Here is a 19,102-nt window from a genome sequence, read left to right as displayed (position 1 = left end):
ACTTTAGCTATTGATCAGAGACTTCAAATAAAACCTTTAGAGTATGTACAATTGTCATAAATAAAATGATTGTTATCAAATTATAATTTGTAATAAAATTTGTAATTAGATTGTATTAATGTCTTCAGTTTTTAGCAAGGGTAGGTATCGGCTTATAGTCTGTTATTAGAAACTGCTTAATCCAAGGCTCTTAAATTTGAACGAGGATGGTATCCGTGCTTTTGATCCCAATATGTATTGAACATGCTTTTTTTGTATTTTGGTCTTAGGTATTTACAAGATACACTTTAGCTATCGATTGGAAACTTTGAAATAAAAGCTTTGAAATACTTTACAATCATCATAATTACCAGATCCTCTATCAAATTAAAATTTGTAATAAAATTTGTAATTAGATTTTATTCCAATCTTCAGTTTTTTTTAACAAGGGTAGGTATCTACTTATAGCTTGTTATTTTAAACTTTTTTTTTATCCAAGGCTTTCAAATATGAACGAGGATGATACTTATTCTTTTGATCCCTCTTATTTACATTCTTGTTTAATTTCGATTTAAATTTGGTATAAAAAAGCCGCTGGTATTATTTCACCCAATAATAGGAAATTTTCTGAGACTGCTCGTTGTAAACCCGCCTCATCTCTTCCCCTTTTGGGCCATAAGAAATATAAAAAAAGGTTGTTGCACAAAAAAATATTTCAGCAAGTAGAGGACAGCAATCACACTGCAACTTCCACATGGAAGTCATGGTCCAAAAGTCATTCTTGAGAATGAAGGGAGATTAGATGAGTTCCTGCAACTCCTCTCCTTATTTGAAAGTTCAATGAGAATTGGCAAATTTAGGATTTTAAGCTTGATTTTTGAGGCTTTGAGAACGCTCTTTCACCTACATAAAGTTGTACTTAACCTCCCAAAACAGCTAATACGTAAATGCACATTACCTTACTTAATGTTTGTCTCTCTGCAAATGAATCTACCTTGTTTAATTGACATTTAAAATAATTGTTTATATAGCCAATTATTATATTTGCTGTTTAACGAACTTCTTGCATCTTTAGAACTGAGTTTACCGCCAGAAGCTATTGCTTGCTCTGAAACTAGGATAATGAATACTCTATTTATCGATAATTTTCAATCCATTGTTTTTTTTGGAATTTTTACTTGCTTGCTTTTTGTTTTTTAGCTGATAATGATAAAGACTGGTTCTCACTGCCCAGATTTTTTTTCTGGGCAGATTTTTTTTCTGTCCAGAAAAAAAATCTGGGAATTCCGCATGTTCACACCGGAATTCAGTTCTCACTGTCCAGATAATTTTTCTGGACAGATTTTTTTTTTCTGGCCATCGGAAAAATCGGCGTAAGATTCAAAAAATGGATCATGAGGCTACAACTGTTTTGCTCTTGTGCTTACTTCGAAGGAGAAAGAAGAGAAAAGGCCTACAAGCCTCAGAGACTATGAGAAAAAGAAAATTTTGGGTCAGAGACTTTTTAAAAATGAGAAGTGAAAATGGTGCTTCAAACCTACTAATCAATAACCTGCGTTTGAAAGATGCAGATTGGTTTCATGACTATTTCAGAATGTCACCTAAGCAATTTGATAACCTGCTTGGTCTGGTTACACCATATATTGCAAGACAAAATACAAACTTCAAAACAGCTATTTCACCTAAAGAAAGGCTTGAAGTGCCCAAGATATTAAGATATCTTGCAGCTGGTGGCACACAGAGAAACCAAAGCTTCACACATTACCTGGGGAGGTCGACTGCCAACCAAATTATATGGAACAATATGAATGCAATCTGCCAAGTACTGTCCCCATTATTTCTACGATTTCCCAGTGAGCAATCTGAGTGGAAGGAAATTTCCCATGAGTTTGCAGTAAAATGGAACTTCCCACACTGTGTTGGAGCTATTGATGGGAAGCACATTAGAATCCAGGCTCCACCGAATTCGGGGTCACAATATTTTAACTACAAGCAGTTCCACAGTATAGTGTTGATGGCTATGTGCGATGCTAACTATCGATTTGTCTATGTTGACATAGGCAGTTATGGCCGGCAAAGTGATGGTTCTGTGTTTGGCAATTCAACTCTTGGTAAGAAAGTGATTGCCGGTACTTTAGATCTTCCAGGCAGTGATACGACTGATACAGGAAATGCCACCTACTTACCATATGTGATTGTTGGAGACGCAGCTTTCCCCTTGAAAACAAACTTACTTAGACCCTATCCTGGTGATCACCTTCCAGTACCAGAGGAAATTTTCAATTACAGGCTTTCTCGTGCACGAAGGATAATAGAAAATGCATTTGGAATTCTTGGTGCCTAGTGGAGAATGTTCAGAGAAGCAAATAATGCAAAGCCTGAGAATATGGACTAGGTCATACACATTTGTGTTTGCCTACATAATTACTTGCGTACCGAAGATCTTACAACTCCACGGAGACACTCGAGGTATGTTAGTGCTAACTTCGTTGACACAGAAACTGACGGTGTTATAACATTGGGGCAGTGGAGACAAGAGCAAGTAAATGGGCTGTTACCAATTGTCTCAACAGCAGCACGAAACCCAGCTGAAGCTGCCAAACATGCCCGTGACAAATTTCGAGACTACTTCATGACGCCAGAAGGAAGTGTTCCTTGGCAGCTGAGTAGAGTGAGTCAAGGCCGCATTCCTGAGTAGGTCAGTGTTGTGTTGTAGCAGCAGGCTGTATGCAAACTTATCACACTCAAAGTTGTGTGATTAACTATCAGAAATGAATGTGTAAATGTGTGCGTCTATTTCTGGCTGTAGTTTAGTTACTTTTCTATAGTAAAGATTAAAGTCTATAGTAAAAACGGCTTATTTCGCTTTTTCTGGTGGATTTTCCTGCTTTCAATATATTGCTGGTAAATTTATCAGATAAATATGCTGCATGGGTTCAGGGGAGGATAATTGATAGTAATGACTGGCAACTGTTAAATAGCGACTATTTTTTCTAATAGTGAGATAAAATACTGTTTAATACTGAGATAAAAACTAACTTTCAGTAAAGCACAAGTATAGTACAAAGTACAAAGCACAAGCTATACATAAATGTTTGGGTCAATGTGCGACACAGTTATAACACTTCTGAACTGTAATCTTTCCGTTGAGAAACCAAAGTTAACGCGAAGCGCTGAATACCATTAAATTTATTGCCTAGCTTGCAATCCAGATGCATAGTTTCCAGCAAAAACTTATCTCAACTAATTCAACGACTGTTTAGGCCTTAAATTTGTTTGTTCATTTTTAGAATCCATAAACATATTTCGTTACTCTCCCCAAAACCGCTTTTCTTTCTAAGCCGCTACGTTAGGCACAATCTGTTTTGGAAAGAATATGGCGTGAAAAAGTGGACATACTTGACACTGAACTTTTCTCGCCTGAAAGAAAAAGAGAAAAAAAAGAAATTGCACAATTTCCATGTCTTTAGCCACTGTCCTAAAGTAAAAATGAAGATTTTCGAAACAACCGGCTTTAAAAAAAACTTTCGATTTCGCCCTTAATCTATATCCAACTTTTGAATACGTCAAGGCATCAATATTTGCACTACGGAAGTCTTGACAGAGGAAAAAAAGAAAAAACGGATACGGTAGTTATGCAGCATCCGAGCTCGTCCACTATAACAAGCATTCGAAAGTAGAAAAAAGAGCTAAGCATGAGTGAGTGCAGTAGAAAATGTTGGGGTATTGAGATTTTGCATACTGATAAAACTCAGAGCAAAGAACTGCACTGAAATGAATTTATATGGATACTATTCTTCTACATAGGCACTAGTTTTTTCAATATACTTTCCTACCGCTTTTGAATGCTCTGCTGCATAGCCATAAGCCGCTCTAACTCACTTGCCTTTGAAGCATGTCTTTGTATATCTGAACCATAGCAGGATTGCCAACCATAGGTCTAATCAACCATAGAGTCTAGTTGTAAACTAAGAAATTACACAAACACATTACTCATTTCCTGGTCATCACTTTCATATTTTTTAAGCACTTCAGAAATTTCATGACGTGCCGCTGCTTGTGCTTTTTTTGGCAAACCGTTCAACACGCTACAGATGTACTGGCTAAAATGTAAGTTGGGTGTTTTTTCTCTTGTAAAGACGAAAGAGCTTTGACAATTTCTTGGTCAATGTCTGTATGTGCCTGGCTACCTCCAGGAGTATTCTGAGTCTTGTTACCTCCACTACTACCACATGGCTCTTGGGATGTTTTGCGCTTTCGTTCAGGCTGGATGGGAGCTAAAGGTGACATACATGATGATGAGGTTTCAGACTGCTGATTCTCCGCGGAGTTTATCCTAGCTCTTTTTGACGGCTGAAAAAGAGATTCTGCTGTCTGCTCAAACTCTTCTGAGCTCAATTCTATATGCTGAGTAAATTCGTCTTCATCATCAATTGAAGTATCTATCCTGGTCAAAGTTTCACTAACAGAAGCAATCTGCAGAGGCTCAGTCATGTTGTCCACAGTTTTTCTTAGCTGACCCGACTCTGTCATGAAGCTGAAAAGGTGGAAATACTTCCATGTTTTTCTGTTTACTTTTGCACCATCTCCACTTTTACCTTTTTCACTGCGTCTACACTTCATATAAGTATCTCTTAGAATGTCAAACTTTTTCTTCAAAATGTATGCAAGATTCTGAACAGGCAGTCCATAATCTGAAAACAAAATCCCGGATTCTGCCATGGCTGCAAAAGAGTTTTTCTTCTTCCTACAATCTTTGAAGTCTTCTCTAGAAGAATCCCATAGCCATGGATAGTTGATACAGGTGTTGACAAGGAGTTCAATGTCACTGTCAGACCATTTTATTTTGTCCTCCATGACGATAATGGTATCCTAGGGGTTTGCAAGGTACCAGCTGGCTTCAGCTCTGGTTCTTATGCCTAAAAAGAAAAAAGGGTACAGATTACACTATTATATTATTACATTATAACATATTTACAGTATATATTGTAATATCAGTTGACTTATGCTGAGTTCCGACCTACTCACCATGGTAAGCAAACATGAAAAAAAAGTTAGCAAATCCGTTCCAACCTTCTTCTCCTTACCATAGAGTTACCATGACTATTGTTCCAACCTGACATTTTTCCCTTGATTTTAGTTACCATAGTAACTTTTTGTTTACCATGCTGCTCTGCAGGGTAAGGAGCTTACTATGGTAGCTTACCATGGTAACTGGGTTGGAACTCACTCGCCAGTTGCCTCTGAAACAAATTTTTATGTAAAAAAAGTAATTGGTTTTAAGATGTTCCTAGAAACTGGTGTTCTTTTAAAATATCTGAAATTATCTAATTAACTTAATAATTAGCAAATTAGCTAACCTTGAAAAAAAAACAACTTATTGGTGTTAAGAGGTTCCTAGAAACTCGTGTTCTAAAGGTAGCACCAGGGGTGCTGCATCCCTCCCCCCTACACCCCCCCGATGCAACACCCCTGGCGCAGTCTGATTTCTGCCTCACTACTATATTCATCGATTAATGTGATGGAGCATTAGATTTATGATTATGATGTCATCTCAAACATGTTACAATATTATAATTTAAGAGAGTCCTGTAACTTTTGAATTTGCTGAAACATTTATGGCCTTTTCTCCCCATCATATTTCTGTACTAGACTGATTGAGCTCTACTTCTACAAAGTCAGGTTACCTAAATAAAGGTGCAGTTTAGTTCCCACTGTAGTGTGGGGTACAGAGGCCCTACCAATAGAACTGGGATATACAGTAAGAAGTGAGCTGCTTATACCCTGCTTCTACTGGACAGTAGGCTATCTGTGCAACTTTACAGCCCAATTGACTAAATAAAATACAGTAAGAAAAAAGTTGTTTTTATCAGGGGGAACTAATCTACACCTTCTCATGTATCTCCAACGAATTTTTCTCTAATATTCTTGTGAAGTCAGCTTCTTCAGTTTTTTACCTTGATCTTGGTTGGTGGTTGTCGTTTTCTGAGTGATCTTTAAATATCTGCTTGTTCTTCAGCTACATCAACCATGCTTTGAACTACTTTTAAGGCTAAAATCTGACCAGATTTTTTTCTGGCCAGAAAATATCAAACTCGATCTGATCGAAAAATCTGGTCAGAAAACAGTAAAATCTGGGAAAAAAATCTGGCCAGAATTCTGGAGACGAAAATCTGACCAGATTTCTGGTCAGTGAGAACAGCAATCTGGGCAGTGAGAACTTAGCTTAAGGAGCTCTCTGATATGCTCAATTTTACCTTAGGTTTTTTGGACTACTTATGTTTTTGTGATATTTCGCCCCTTCGGAAATTGGGAGAAATGTCTGTGAAATAACTTTCAACCTATTAAATTCTATATTTTTAGATTTACAATAAAAAGTTGATTCTTTTGATGTATTCATTGTCATTAAAACTTCATATATTACTTTAAAGTCTCCATTATTTTTAGGGACGAAAAATTTTCAAAAGAATTGAGAGAAGGAACTACTGTGAAATTGTTCAAAAAAGGAGATTCAATAGAAGGTGGCAACTACAAAAGGATCAATCTTCTCTCAACAATTTTCCCTATTTTTAAATTCATTAAAATCATTATGGCCTCAGGAAAAGCTATTGTCCCAGAACTAATGCAGGGTAGGGACTTAGGCATCTTCTAAAGTCTGCACCAAGCGCTTAAGCCAGCTTATAAACGAAAAGCGAGAAGCCCTGGAACATCCAGTTGAATGGAGTTGTAGTACAATCCTGGGCCTAACTTGATTACCACAGGATTTACCACTTTTTTTCCAAACTTTCGACCATGTCTCGGTCTTATATAAAAAAATAGGGGAAATCATCTACTCAATTGGCGAGATCATTTCACAGGAAAAAGACGAATATAAGATAGTTGATTTTAAAAGATTTTTTCTATTTATGAGCTTCACAAGGACAATTCATATTTTCGTATTCGACGGTGCCAGCAGCAAAATAAACACAAGGCATCCATCTATTACTGCTGGCACTATGCGACAAGCAGAAAAGCATGGTTTTCAAGTTAACCATGTCCTACTTTAGCATCAAACAGCTTCGATTCCTTTAAGTGCCTGGCATGCAGCTGAATATGGCCTAAGTTCACACTGTATACCAAGTTTTTTATATATTTTCGGAACATTTAAATTCAAACCAAACAACTACTCGATTATCTACTCTTCTATTTCTGATTCTAAGATCCCAGAGTTTCTTGTGTTTTCCCATAATTCGTGATTCTCTTCTATAAGAAGAGTTGACATCCTGTAAAAGCTATCTTCAAACCTATTGCCTCCGACTCGTTATATACTCTTGGTTATAATTGTTTTTTTTCCAAGGTAGAAATTTTGCTCTAATCTGAACTACATTACAATTTACAATATCATAAGTTTTGTAAAAACAGTAGAAAGCGGGGCATCTGCAAATAAAACTGATACTTCTTGACCACAGATCCATCACATACTTTCTTCCCAAAACTTCCTTGCAACATCCTTGGCCTACTCCCAATTTTCCCAATTGGAAAAGTTCTGCCCGATCTTATCGTCTTTCGCTTTTGCTACAGGTTCAGCTTCGCCAATTCTTCTTTTATGCGTATCTACTTCAATTTTTGAAAACATATTCTTGACCATGGAATCGACCAATCCTTCAAACACAAGATCCGGTGGTCTGCTCTCTCGGGCTTGCACATCAGTTAAATACATTGGGCATATTCTTTTTTGTTTCATTTTAAACCAATCACTGAAATAGAGCGAACAAACTGCATGCATGCATCCTGATTTCACTGGCTTTGAAAATAATCAGTAGCAAATTGGACATTCTATTGGCTCCTTTAATTTTGTTTATAGTTCTTCTCAAGCCTTCTATTTCATAGTGGCTTCTTTTTTTTGCGCGCTCAAGTTTTTCTTTGCAGATTGGGTTTAAATGAGTTTGAGATGGGTCCACAGATCGAGTACTTTTTATTTCTTCTTCTGAGTTAGCTACCTACGGGCCCACTTTAAGACAATACATTTTGCGTATTTAAGGCAATACGCAAGAGAAAACTTAGCTTAAAAGATATTTTTTTTTTGCCCAAAATAGCCCACCAAGACAGACCAAACCCAGAAGAATTACTCATTAGTCAAAATTGGTCGGGAATAGACCCTCATACACATAATAAATAATTTTGGTTTTATACGAGCAGATTTTCACATTGGAAGGGTTTTATTCTGGAGTTGAACTTTCCACAGACAGCTGAGTTAAGGTTGTTGGATATTATAATTTGTTAATTGTTTCTTTTCCCCAACTACGTTTAAATATATAGTAAACAATTGGTCTTACTTGTTATGCAATAATTAATTTGACTTCTGTTGAGTTTTTTTTTCGTTATATTATTTTATTGCAATATCTTCAATATATTCATATATAACGTCAACCTAGAAAGAATAAATAATATTGTATCATAATGGCACGTTCAAAATAAAGTAATAATCTTCTAGCTTTAAGTCTGGTAAAAACATATATAGAACGTCTTTTATTCATTATATAGTAATTTCAAAATGTTTTTTGAAAACCGTTTTGTTGTCTCTAATTGATTGTATCTATTTGCGGAGCAATACAACTTTTCTTTGATGACCAGGTTCTCCTCTTTGCGATTTTCTAGCAGTAATTCCGGATGCTTCAGCACATCTATCATCTAGAAAAGGAATAGATATTTAGTCTTAGTACCTCAAAGTTAATGCACATCTCATAGTACATTAATTGATTTTTTTTTGTAATTTTTACAAGCAATATGGTATAAACAAACTTTATCTTTACATCCTTCCAATATATAAGATAACAGATTCAATATAGAACCCTAGCAAATTTTTATTTGGGTTCAATAGGACTGACTCTGGGGAAAACTTGTCTTATTTAGGTAATTTACCTTCACTTCAAATTTGATTGCACAAAGCATATTTAAACACTTAATGTTGCTCTTTTTAGAACTGAAATTTTAATACTTGTAATTTTTATATTTGACTCAATTTAAAACTTTTCCCTAGGATCTTAAAATAGATGACATACGCAATACATTTACATCGTTTTTGAAAAATATTCTTGATCAGTAATCCTAAATTTATTCAAACACTCCCACAATATTATATCATTGTTGTTTTTTTATTATATCATTTTTAACTATATCAAGCAAACATAACGTTAATCAAGCCATTGCTAAAAAAACATATTAAAATGAATCAAACAGGTATTAATTGGAAAAACTTAATTCAACTAGGGTAATAATTATGCTATTATGTTTCGTACTAACGAGTATCACAAGATTCGCAAAAATTAACAAATAAAAAAAAAACTTATAACGGAATCACTGTTACTGGGGGATTAACAATTCACTATTGATTCTAAATACAAAATGTATGATGGTGAAATTTATGGCATTTATGTTTGTGTCAATATCAAAGCAGTACTGACATTTAGTGTTTAACAATTCTTTAACATTTCAACATTGACAACAATCTTCCTTTCTATAATTGACAAACAATATTTTCACGAACTAACAATACTTTTAATAAGGGTTAATGCAAAAGTAATAAATTAAATAGTATTATTAAATTTTAAAGGTATATTTACTTTTTTAATATCAAATTTTCATTATATGATAATAAAATACTACAAATTTAATTTAAAATACTATAAAAACACAAATAACAAAAATATCTAAATTGAAATATGGGCCACTATTATACTTGAATATGGCAATAATCATGGAATTAATTTATTAAAGCAGCAATAGACCTAGACATTACTTTTAATACATTTCAGAGTTTTTCATTCCGAGACTGGAATATTTAAACTTAAATTTAAGTATAACACATTAAATATGAATGCAGAAAATGTACATTTTTACTTTCATTGTAATATAATTTAATTAAAATTGGACACATTTCATGCACTTTTTCCAAAAAAAAATCATTATTTCACTTTGGAATAAATTCTAATGCTACGTATTGCTCCTAATGAGAAACTATAAACTGCCATTGACATTGACATAGATAATGTAGCTTAGAAATTTTGAAGTGTTTGAAAAATTTAATTTAAACTATTTTTATCCGTCAGGTAAATGTTTCAACAAGTATATGTTATATCCATTTTTTTCCCTTTGATTGTATTTTCAACTTACTGGCTATAAATATTTATAGCTCTATATACATTAATTTCAAGTGATTTATTCAGTAGAAATATGTCACCCCTTGACAAGTATTCGTCCTGTGAATATATTGGATTAATAATTATTTTTAATACTGGCTAACTGCGTTGGCTCTGCAAATTAATGTCATTATCGAGGTCGAACTCGAGATCCAGTTTTACATTTGTTTTCAAAGCCAAACTTCCATCACAGGATCCAGAATTTTATAATTTATTTCCTTTTAAGACGTCGATTAAAATCTTTATAATCATTACGCTAGACATGTCCAGTGACGATTGCATTTAAAATTTTTAAATAATTACAACGATCACTCAATAATGCACTCACCCATTCGGCCTTGTGGTCCCTTTGCTGAGTCATTGTTCTTGTGTTTAATTTCTTCAAAACTTTGCTTTGATATGAAGAATATCCTTTTCGAAGCCACTCCTGTTCATTGCAAAATGCTGCTGCAAAATGAAATTGAGTTCTTATTTATTTACTAAATGAAGAATATTTCTTTTATATTAAGGGGATTTAATTAGGTAATAACATAACCTAACAATTGAGATAGGAATGAGATTTGTAATTCAAATGAATAGTTTGTTTAGGGATGTCTAAAAAAACAAAATTTAACGTTTTGGTTCAGTTTCCTCGGCGTTCATCCCCTCTCCAAAATAACAGGAATACTGACAACCTGAGGTGAATACTGAGTTATGTCACGCCAAGTTTGAAACAAATAGGAGAGAGTATAATTATTAGCCTTTTATGCACATAATTTAGGCTAGAACTTGATCATTGCAAAAAGTCTCATATTATTCAAATATTATACTTCAATTAAATAAATTGTTCTAACTTATTCGTTTCTTATATTCTTCCAAAAATATCAATCTGTCACACTTGCATATAGAACCAAAAAAATACATATTTTATTTTTAGCATTAGTTGTAAATCTATACGTGCTTTATTTCTTAGTTATGCATATTGTGTTTGTACATATTTTTTTTTTTCGGAAATAGAGCAAACCTTGATTCTGAAATCAGGAATATATTTTATAGCATTATAATAAGTCGTACAAAGAGAAAATACATGACTAGCAGGAAGCTTTATTTCCATGACCGAGACATATATTAGAGACAGAACTAAAGCGGCACAAATTATTAACCCCTAGATTAGAGATAATACATTTTCTCAAAGTCATATGTTATGCTTAAATTAATTTACTGTGCATTATAAAAGCATTTGTGGATAATAGTAACTTAAAACGATTTCTAATAACACCCATTGAACCCGTTTTAAACAAAAGTTCCAAAAATAAACGAGGAAAATATTTAAATATACACTTTCTTTCAGTAGGACACAAATTCATTTATTTCAGGAGAACTTTTGAAATTTAAAAAAATGTGGATGAAATTATAAAGAGGAACAATGTGCTAGTAATTAGGATAAGTAATTGTTCTTTGTGCTTACATTCCTCGGTTGCATTCAGTGAGTTGAATATATTTTGGGCCGCTCGTAACGAGTCTTCTTTTTGGAGGAAGATGTTCCATCTTTCACTATCGGGATTCCTGTCGCAAATTATTTTGTTAAGTTTCAGGCCCCTCAATGTTTTCTCTAATATTTTTTTTTCTCAGTAAATTTTTCAAAGCTCCCACCTAAGACATTAAATTACAAATTAGTTCAGTCAAATATATGTAAATATGAAAGTAAAGGTTGGATATAATAATTCTATTGGCTATGAATTATAAATATTTATAACATTCCAAATTGTAAACTACTTTAAAATAAAGCTGTAACATAAATATTGTGAATGACAATTTTTAATTTAACAGGTTTATATAAACCATAAAAATAAGTATAGATATTACAGTTACAAAAGTTAATATGTTTAATTTATAAACGTTCAAGAATAATAAATGCTACTACATTAACTAATATTAAAGAGACAATTCATTTTATCACATTAAAAAATAAGTTGAAACATGGATAAAATCATAAATGACATCAAAAGTTAAAACGACATAAATTTTTAAAAATGAAAACAAATTTATTTAGTAAACATAAAATATATTGTTAAACAAAATAAAAAATATATAATATTATATTCATAGATTTTCTTGTCTAGATCTTAAGGAAAAATTACTTGCATTAACAACCCCTTGCACAGAAGACATTGTCCAAAACTATAATTCGGCTATAACTCAACATCTATAATTCGCCCTCCCAAAGATCGTTCTCAACAGATTCCTGTTTTGTCCCCCATTTGCTTCTCAAGTCAAGCGATGAAACAATGTTGGACCGTTTCATTGCAAAAAATAAATTCAATAGCATATAACGTTGGTTTATCGTTTGTATTTTTTTTCTTTTAATGATGACGCCACCCAGGTTTTGTATTTATTGGCTAGTTTTTATCCCCAAACCCTTTTTTGCGTCTATAATAATTAATATGATACGTAATAATTTAAGATACTTCTATGATATAGTGCCGACCTATTATCTTCATCTAATTAGAACCTGTTTCTCTCACGCTCAATCCTAATGGAATATACCTAAGTATGATAAAGATTTAATACTTTACAAACAAATTTGGACTATATATTTGCACAATAGGGGTGGAGGGGGGGGGAGAAAGTTGAGTAACTCAAAATGCCTAATTTATTAAGTACAATTATTTTGTATATTATGAAGCAAGAACTGTTTTGTAACTTCACACTGTTCAAATATTTTGAACACTGCAAAATATATAACCCCTATGTGCAAATATATAACCCTAATTATATATCTTCAATCAATTCTGTCACTTCTTTTTGTCTTGTCTGACACTAAGCTAACAGAAACTAACAAAAAAAAAACGCTTGTACATTTTGTCAATGGATGAACAACTTGAATGGTCGGTGTTATATCATACAAGTACCTTATTTATTTTTTTATTTTTCTTTGGCCTAGTTTGACAAGTTTTCTTTCCATTTTTAATTGATATTTCCTGTTGAATTGTTAACTGGAAAAGGATCATTCATTGTGATTTTTCGTTTTCTTTAGGACCTTTCTCTATTTTGGTGTTAATTTTTTCGTATTTTTAACCCGAAATTGAAATATAACCCCTCGAAGCTTGTTAGAGCGATTAATTGAAATAAATGTCGCATCTTCCTTTATTATTATATTTTAGTCTAAACTTAAACTTCATTAAATAGTTAAGCAAGTCAAACACATATAAATAATATAATGAACATTTTATCATATGTAAATTTATTGAAGTAACTTGATTTAAAATATTTTTTTTTCTTTTGTTTCTCTACATTCAATTATTACCTTAAATAGAATCTATGATTCTATGACATATGTACTAAATATGCATCAATTGGCTTCGAATGCTAAAACCTATTTATTAAAAACTCTTCTTTTATAATTATGTTCTATTTTGAATTAAAATATCAAATATTGTTCTAATTAAATATCATTTGGCTTCGAATTACGAATCTATTTAGAGGAGAGAAGTGTGAACCATAACGGTTCAGAAAATTCTAAGCATCTTCCTGCCTTTTTAAATTTATTAAATCCTTCGCTTCAGGGGTTAGTCTCCATTTGTCCTCTGGAATATGGAAAATGCCGATTGGGAGAAATTCGAATTCCATGTAATCCAATTTCTTATATTTTGTTTCGCTGAAAGAGGATTTGACGTAATGACCTTCATTAGCAATTGTGGCAGCAATTCCAAAGTCTTGGATGCCCATCCGTACGGAGAATCCACATTTTGAGGTTAGCACATCCGTGACCACATTCTTAAATTTTTGATCTTTTCTCACTTGGAGTGTCTTTTTGAAGGTTTGAGAAGCGTTTGGTTTTAATTCGAGTAGATCCTCAAACCAAAGTAACTTTTTTCTTTGTATTTATTAAGTATTTGCCTGCGTCCTTTATTCCCAGCTTTGTTCCTTTGAAAACGCGACCTCCTCAAATGTTGTCAATTATTTAGTGCCCCACAAGTGGGCAAGACTCACAAGATATTTTGTTTTCTTTAATGGACTTTTGCATCTCTTTATGTGTAAAAAATATATTATCATTAAAACAAGTTCGATTTCACCGTTTATTCGGTCTCCTAGGATTCAAACTTTTGATTTTTCTTTTTACTGTAGTTGAATTGTTGTAATCCCTTATTAAATTATACACAAATACTTTTGTAGTTACCAGTGTTTTACTCATTATTCACAAAATTTACAAAATTTTACAATCAACAATTCTTCTCCAACACAATTCTTTTTATTTCTTATTTAAAAGAAACAAGGGTATAGGAATTTCGAACCCCAACAGGAATAGAGTTCCAGGCATGCCCCATAGCAACGGCGAGATTACGTAATATCCAGCTTTCAGCTGCAGATTACGAATGGGGGAAAGTATAGTTGGAAAAGTAGACATCCAAGCTGATGAGCAATAATATAAATAAGGATAAATAAGAGAGAAGTATAAAAGACAGAGAATAAAAAAAGGAAAATTTGTTTGGGTTTTATTATCATCTCCAGTCCTCTTGAAACCTTGACTCTTATCATCTGAATATGTTGCTTGTATGTTAGATTTTTATCCAGAAAAAGTTCAAGTATAGCACATATCAGTCAGGTGGGCTGCCTATAGGACCTCTTGAAGTAGGGAGCTCCATTACTGTAGGACAGCTCTTACCTATTCGGAAAAAAATAAGTAGGTATGACTTTATTTTAAATTCATAGCTAAACGATTACTATCAAACCAATGATAAACTTTCTCAGTCATCGTTTGTATCGTTAGAATAAATAATTCTTCATCTGTAGCCGATTCACCTAACGTACTGTCATTAGCAAATGTGATTAATTCTTCATGTTTTTGTTGGCAGCTTTTGGTGTGGTTCGAGAGTCATCTTTATGACATAATCCACAGCAGAGATTTGGTGTCATGGTGTTGTGCATACGAGTTAAATTTACTTTGCAATGCCCTTTAACAGTATCAGTTATTATTTAATTTGTGTTTCTCTTTTGATGAACTTCCAATTCGTATGGTACATTGATGTTCGTATATGATATTTATTTACGACTAATATTCAAGATTAATATCGATGTTAGGCAATAAAAAAGTAAATAATATTTTAACTTCTAGAAAATAGCGAACACTCCTTCCAGATAGCTCATAATATCTTCGAGAAATTTGTCTTCATTTTCAATCTGCTCAGTTGGTCTTTTGAGGTCATTATACATGTCACTGGTAAGTCTTTTCTGAATAGCTGGCGTAGGATCAAGGTCCCTGAAGCACTTTCCCTGGCAATTTAGAATTTTCAGCATTTCTCAGAATTAAGCATTTTCAGCTGCTTCCTGTATGAAATTATGTGCTTGACAACTTTTGTAACAAAAAGTTTTCTATCGACAAAGCTGTTGCTGGCTGGTAAGCTTAAGACTGAAAGAGGTGGTAAAGCTACGTCGAACAAAAGACACTTTTCTGTATTTTGTTCAAAATATGCCCATTTTCCCATATTTGGTTTTGCACACTAACGATAATTCGCACCCCCATAATCAAAAACTTTAATTGTAGTCTCCACCCTTGAGCACGATATGAAAATCCCCACCAGGTTCTAAAAATTCCATCTTTCTTCATTGACAGATTTCTGAATTAAGTTTTCTTAAGTCTGCTAACACCGAACAACAGTACCTATTATATATACTATTATCAAAATTGCAAAAAAAGATAGAAATTAATGCACAGCATTGCTTTTTCCATAGAAAAAATGAGCACTAACTAAAATTGTTCATAAGAATTGACTGCACAATACTTGGCAACAACAAACACTAAGTTACATATAGTCATCACAATTTCACCCAAGACTTCTGCTGCAATTTTTCTGTAATCTTAACTGATAATTTGTTTTAAGGAAATTCCTTGAAGCAAGGTCCAAGTATCATGAATTTTAAGTCGATCATTGACAATAAATAAAAGTTCAAATAGGGATAAAATCCTTTTCATAGACTGATAAATTTCACAAAAATACTATAGTTTTCTGTTTCTTTGCTTTTTTTCTTTTCCTTGGATTCCCCATTCAGTTTGGCCTTCTCTCTCAATTCGACTCTCAAAAATTGAAATGCTTCTTCAATATTTTTTTTACTTTGAATTTGCTTCCTCATTTCCTGAGTATCTTTCTGGGAGCAATAATGGCCCCATAACGATGAATTTTATTCTTTTTGGAAAGGCAGTGTGGCCTTTGAAATTATCTACATCATTGACAATTCTGTGCAAGTCAATCTTTGCTCACCTAAAATAAAAATTTTAAGTTAGTTAAAGATGGTACTTATTTTGTCAGAAGTACCTGATGAAAATAAGACTAACGAAGTATTTAATCAATAAAGACTAAACACTAAATATTTTGAGCTATGGCCTTGTTTTAGTGAAAGCAAAATGTGTCCACTTTTGTTAATATTTTTTTAACAAATGTAAAATCAGTGCAATGCGCCAATTTGAAAAATTCAATGTGTGACCGCCTCAAAAAGGTGCATATCTACCCCATCTGGCCACACTGCTTCTTAGTCGTATTTTTTACTCATCTTGGTTTCTAGGAATTGCTTGAAAACAGACATGGTAAGTTATACTTCTGCTACTCTCTTTGATTCTTTATCTGCGGCAGTGGGACACATTTTTTATTTCCTTTGATTGGGAGCATTGCCACCAAAAGTAGCTGAAAAGGTTGGAGTAGATTCCAGGGGCACAAAAGGGCTGGGAGCTGAAGCAGGAGAATAAACTATGGCTGGTGGACGATTTTTGACGGGATATACTATGGTTGGAAGCCTAATGATTGATTTTTTGGCACGCTTTAGGCTTGAAAAGGTTGGCTGTGACGCGGGTAGGGGAAGAGACTTTCAAGGAGGTGTTTCAGTCTGATTTGTGAAAAAGGATTGGGGGATATGCGAGTAGAGGTTAGATGTTGAAGAAAATTGAGAGGTGGAAAGAGAGGAACATGGTTATGAAAAAATATGATACGTCCTATCACTGGAAATGGTAATGGGTAGGGAAGTGGTGGGAGTAGACGTATGAGAATAAGTGGGGGTTGGTGAAAGATTTTTGACAGGATATAAATCTTAAAATCACTAACGTTCTGTAACCGTAATTTAGTGTTGCTAACCCACGTTGGTCTCAAAAGTTTTGACAGGATATAAATCTTAAAATTTTGAATGTTTGGTTTGAAAGGATATAAATCTTAAAATCTTGAATGTTCAGTAACCGTAATTTAGCATTGCTTACTATCCCCCAATTATTTGCCAAATAGGGAACCAGTTCCTCTGTTCCTCTGCTGATTATTTTTCCTTGTTTAGGATCCGACTTCACTTTGTTTATGAATTGATTTTCATTTTTTGAGCAATACTCCCAATCATTAAGCAATGTTTTAGAAAGTATTTTATAAAGGAATGTTTTAGAAAGAAAGGAACGAAATAAAATATAAGAAATTGCATTACATGGAATTTGAATATTTCCCAGTCGGCATTTTCCACGTTCCAGAGGACAAATGGAGAATAATCCTTGAAGCGAAGAGGATTTTATAAATTTAGAAAGGCAGTAAGACCAGGAAGAGCAGGGAAGTGGGAACCTTAACGGTTCAGAAAATTCCAACCTTCTTCCTGGAAGATATACATGGTTGTATATCTTTCTAAGATATACATGGTTGTGTAAGTTTTTGATTAATGTTTCAAACGATCGAAATTATTATTTTGCCTCTTAATGGTGTCAATTTTCTATTCATTCTTATCAGATCCTCATATTTTATTGAAGATATTGGATAGAATCAGTTGAATTGATTGACAAAGGATTCCATTAAACCAATACAATCATCAAAGGTTACCTAAAATAATATCAGGGGATCTATAATATATTGTTTGTAGATTGGTTTTTCATTCTACATTGCTTAAGTAACATGGCATCCCAAAATCAATCACCTTGACTCTTTACTCCTGTTGAACAGGATATAAGAATTGTGTTCTCTGGCTTCAAGTCAGTTTGGATCACTCCCAGCTCCTGAAAATAAAGAAAATTATCGAAATACCAAAATTAAATAAAGTAAACTGCGCTCGCATTTGCAGCTATCCAAGATCTTATATAGGTGTCCATAGGTTTAGCTATCTTCCTCTTCCCTTTAAACTTTCAATTGTTTTTTTTAGGTATAGTCATGAAAACACCACCACGTTGAAATATTACTCTTAAAATTGGAAGGCATTTGAAGGTTATACATCTATAATCTGTGTAGATTTTCAATAGTTCTAAGAGTTTCAGAAAAGCTTAACTGGCTGTTACAACCCCCTTTTTACACAAAGATCGAAGATTTTGTATTTTTCTTAAAGAGAAATCATTGAAACTATATTAATAGCTTTGTTATTATTGAACAGTTATTTACAATGCCTTTCAGTTTCAGACCCAATGCTTTAAGTGGTGATACATTTGTCCTTATTCTTAGATTTACATGATTTTTGTCTAAATTTAAGTAAAGAGTGATAATTGATCCAACAACTATTATTACCACTAAAAATTCATTGTTGGACTAATCACTGTTGGACCAACAGCTGCACACAGCTTCTCCACCCCCATCTATTTAACGCGTCCCTCTTTACATCTTCCCAAAAATATCTTATTTCTTTTAACTCGTTTCTTCCACCTCATTTGAGGACGACCCACTTTCTGTCTTGCAATCGATGGATGGTAAATTAAGAAGACCTTTGGCAGTTTGTCTTCTGTCGAATTTTCACAGGCATCTAAAATTTTCTCTTTTCGAAATCCTAGAATTTGGAATGCAGCCATATCTTTCCTTTAGATTACTGTTTTACATACGGTCAATCTAACGGATATCCAAAACAGTCTGTATATAATGCCTCTGGATGGTATCTAACAAACCTTCCGCTTTCCGAAGCGCACCAGTATCTGGGTCACTACTTATAGGCATCGTTGTGAATCAAAATTTTTCTAATTCTTTTTCTAT

At 33.4% G+C, this 19,102-nt stretch overlaps 1 protein-coding gene across 1 annotated transcript; it reads right to left on the bottom strand.

The window, feature by feature from the left end:
• Positions 1-4,879: 4,879 nt before the first annotated feature.
• On the bottom strand, positions 4,880-19,066 carry LOC148940397 (uncharacterized). Its single transcript, XM_089105539.1, has 6 exons — positions 19,018-19,066; positions 16,360-16,396; positions 11,605-11,702; positions 10,486-10,604; positions 8,528-8,649; positions 4,880-4,898 (listed from the first exon to the last, which is right to left on the bottom strand). The coding sequence occupies exons 1-6, from the start codon at positions 19,064-19,066 to the stop codon at positions 4,880-4,882; spliced, it is 444 nt and encodes a 147-aa protein (XP_088961665.1).
• Between the last annotated feature and the right edge of the window lie 36 nt (positions 19,067-19,102).

The sequence above is a fragment of the Artemia sp. Qi Xiang Cuo genome, chromosome 19 (assembly GCF_049724085.1).
Source record: "Artemia sp. Qi Xiang Cuo chromosome 19, ASM4972408v1, whole genome shotgun sequence".
Lineage (NCBI taxonomy): Eukaryota > Metazoa > Arthropoda > Branchiopoda > Anostraca > Artemiidae > Artemia > Artemia sp. Qi Xiang Cuo.
Note: the sequence above shows the minus strand (reverse complement) of the source record. Positions and strands in the feature narration are given on the sequence as shown.

Coding starts and splice junctions, on each gene's coding strand:
- LOC148940397 (XM_089105539.1), bottom strand. CDS start 19,066: ATGCCTATAAGTAGTGACCCAGATACTGGTGCGCTTCGGAAAGCGGAA. Junction 10,605..11,604: donor ACTGAATGCAACCGAGGAAT/GTAAGCACAAAG, acceptor TTCATTTTGCAG/CAGCATTTTGCAATGAACAG. Junction 8,650..10,485: donor GGGACCACAAGGCCGAATGG/GTGAGTGCATTA, acceptor TTCCTTTTCTAG/ATGATAGATGTGCTGAAGCA.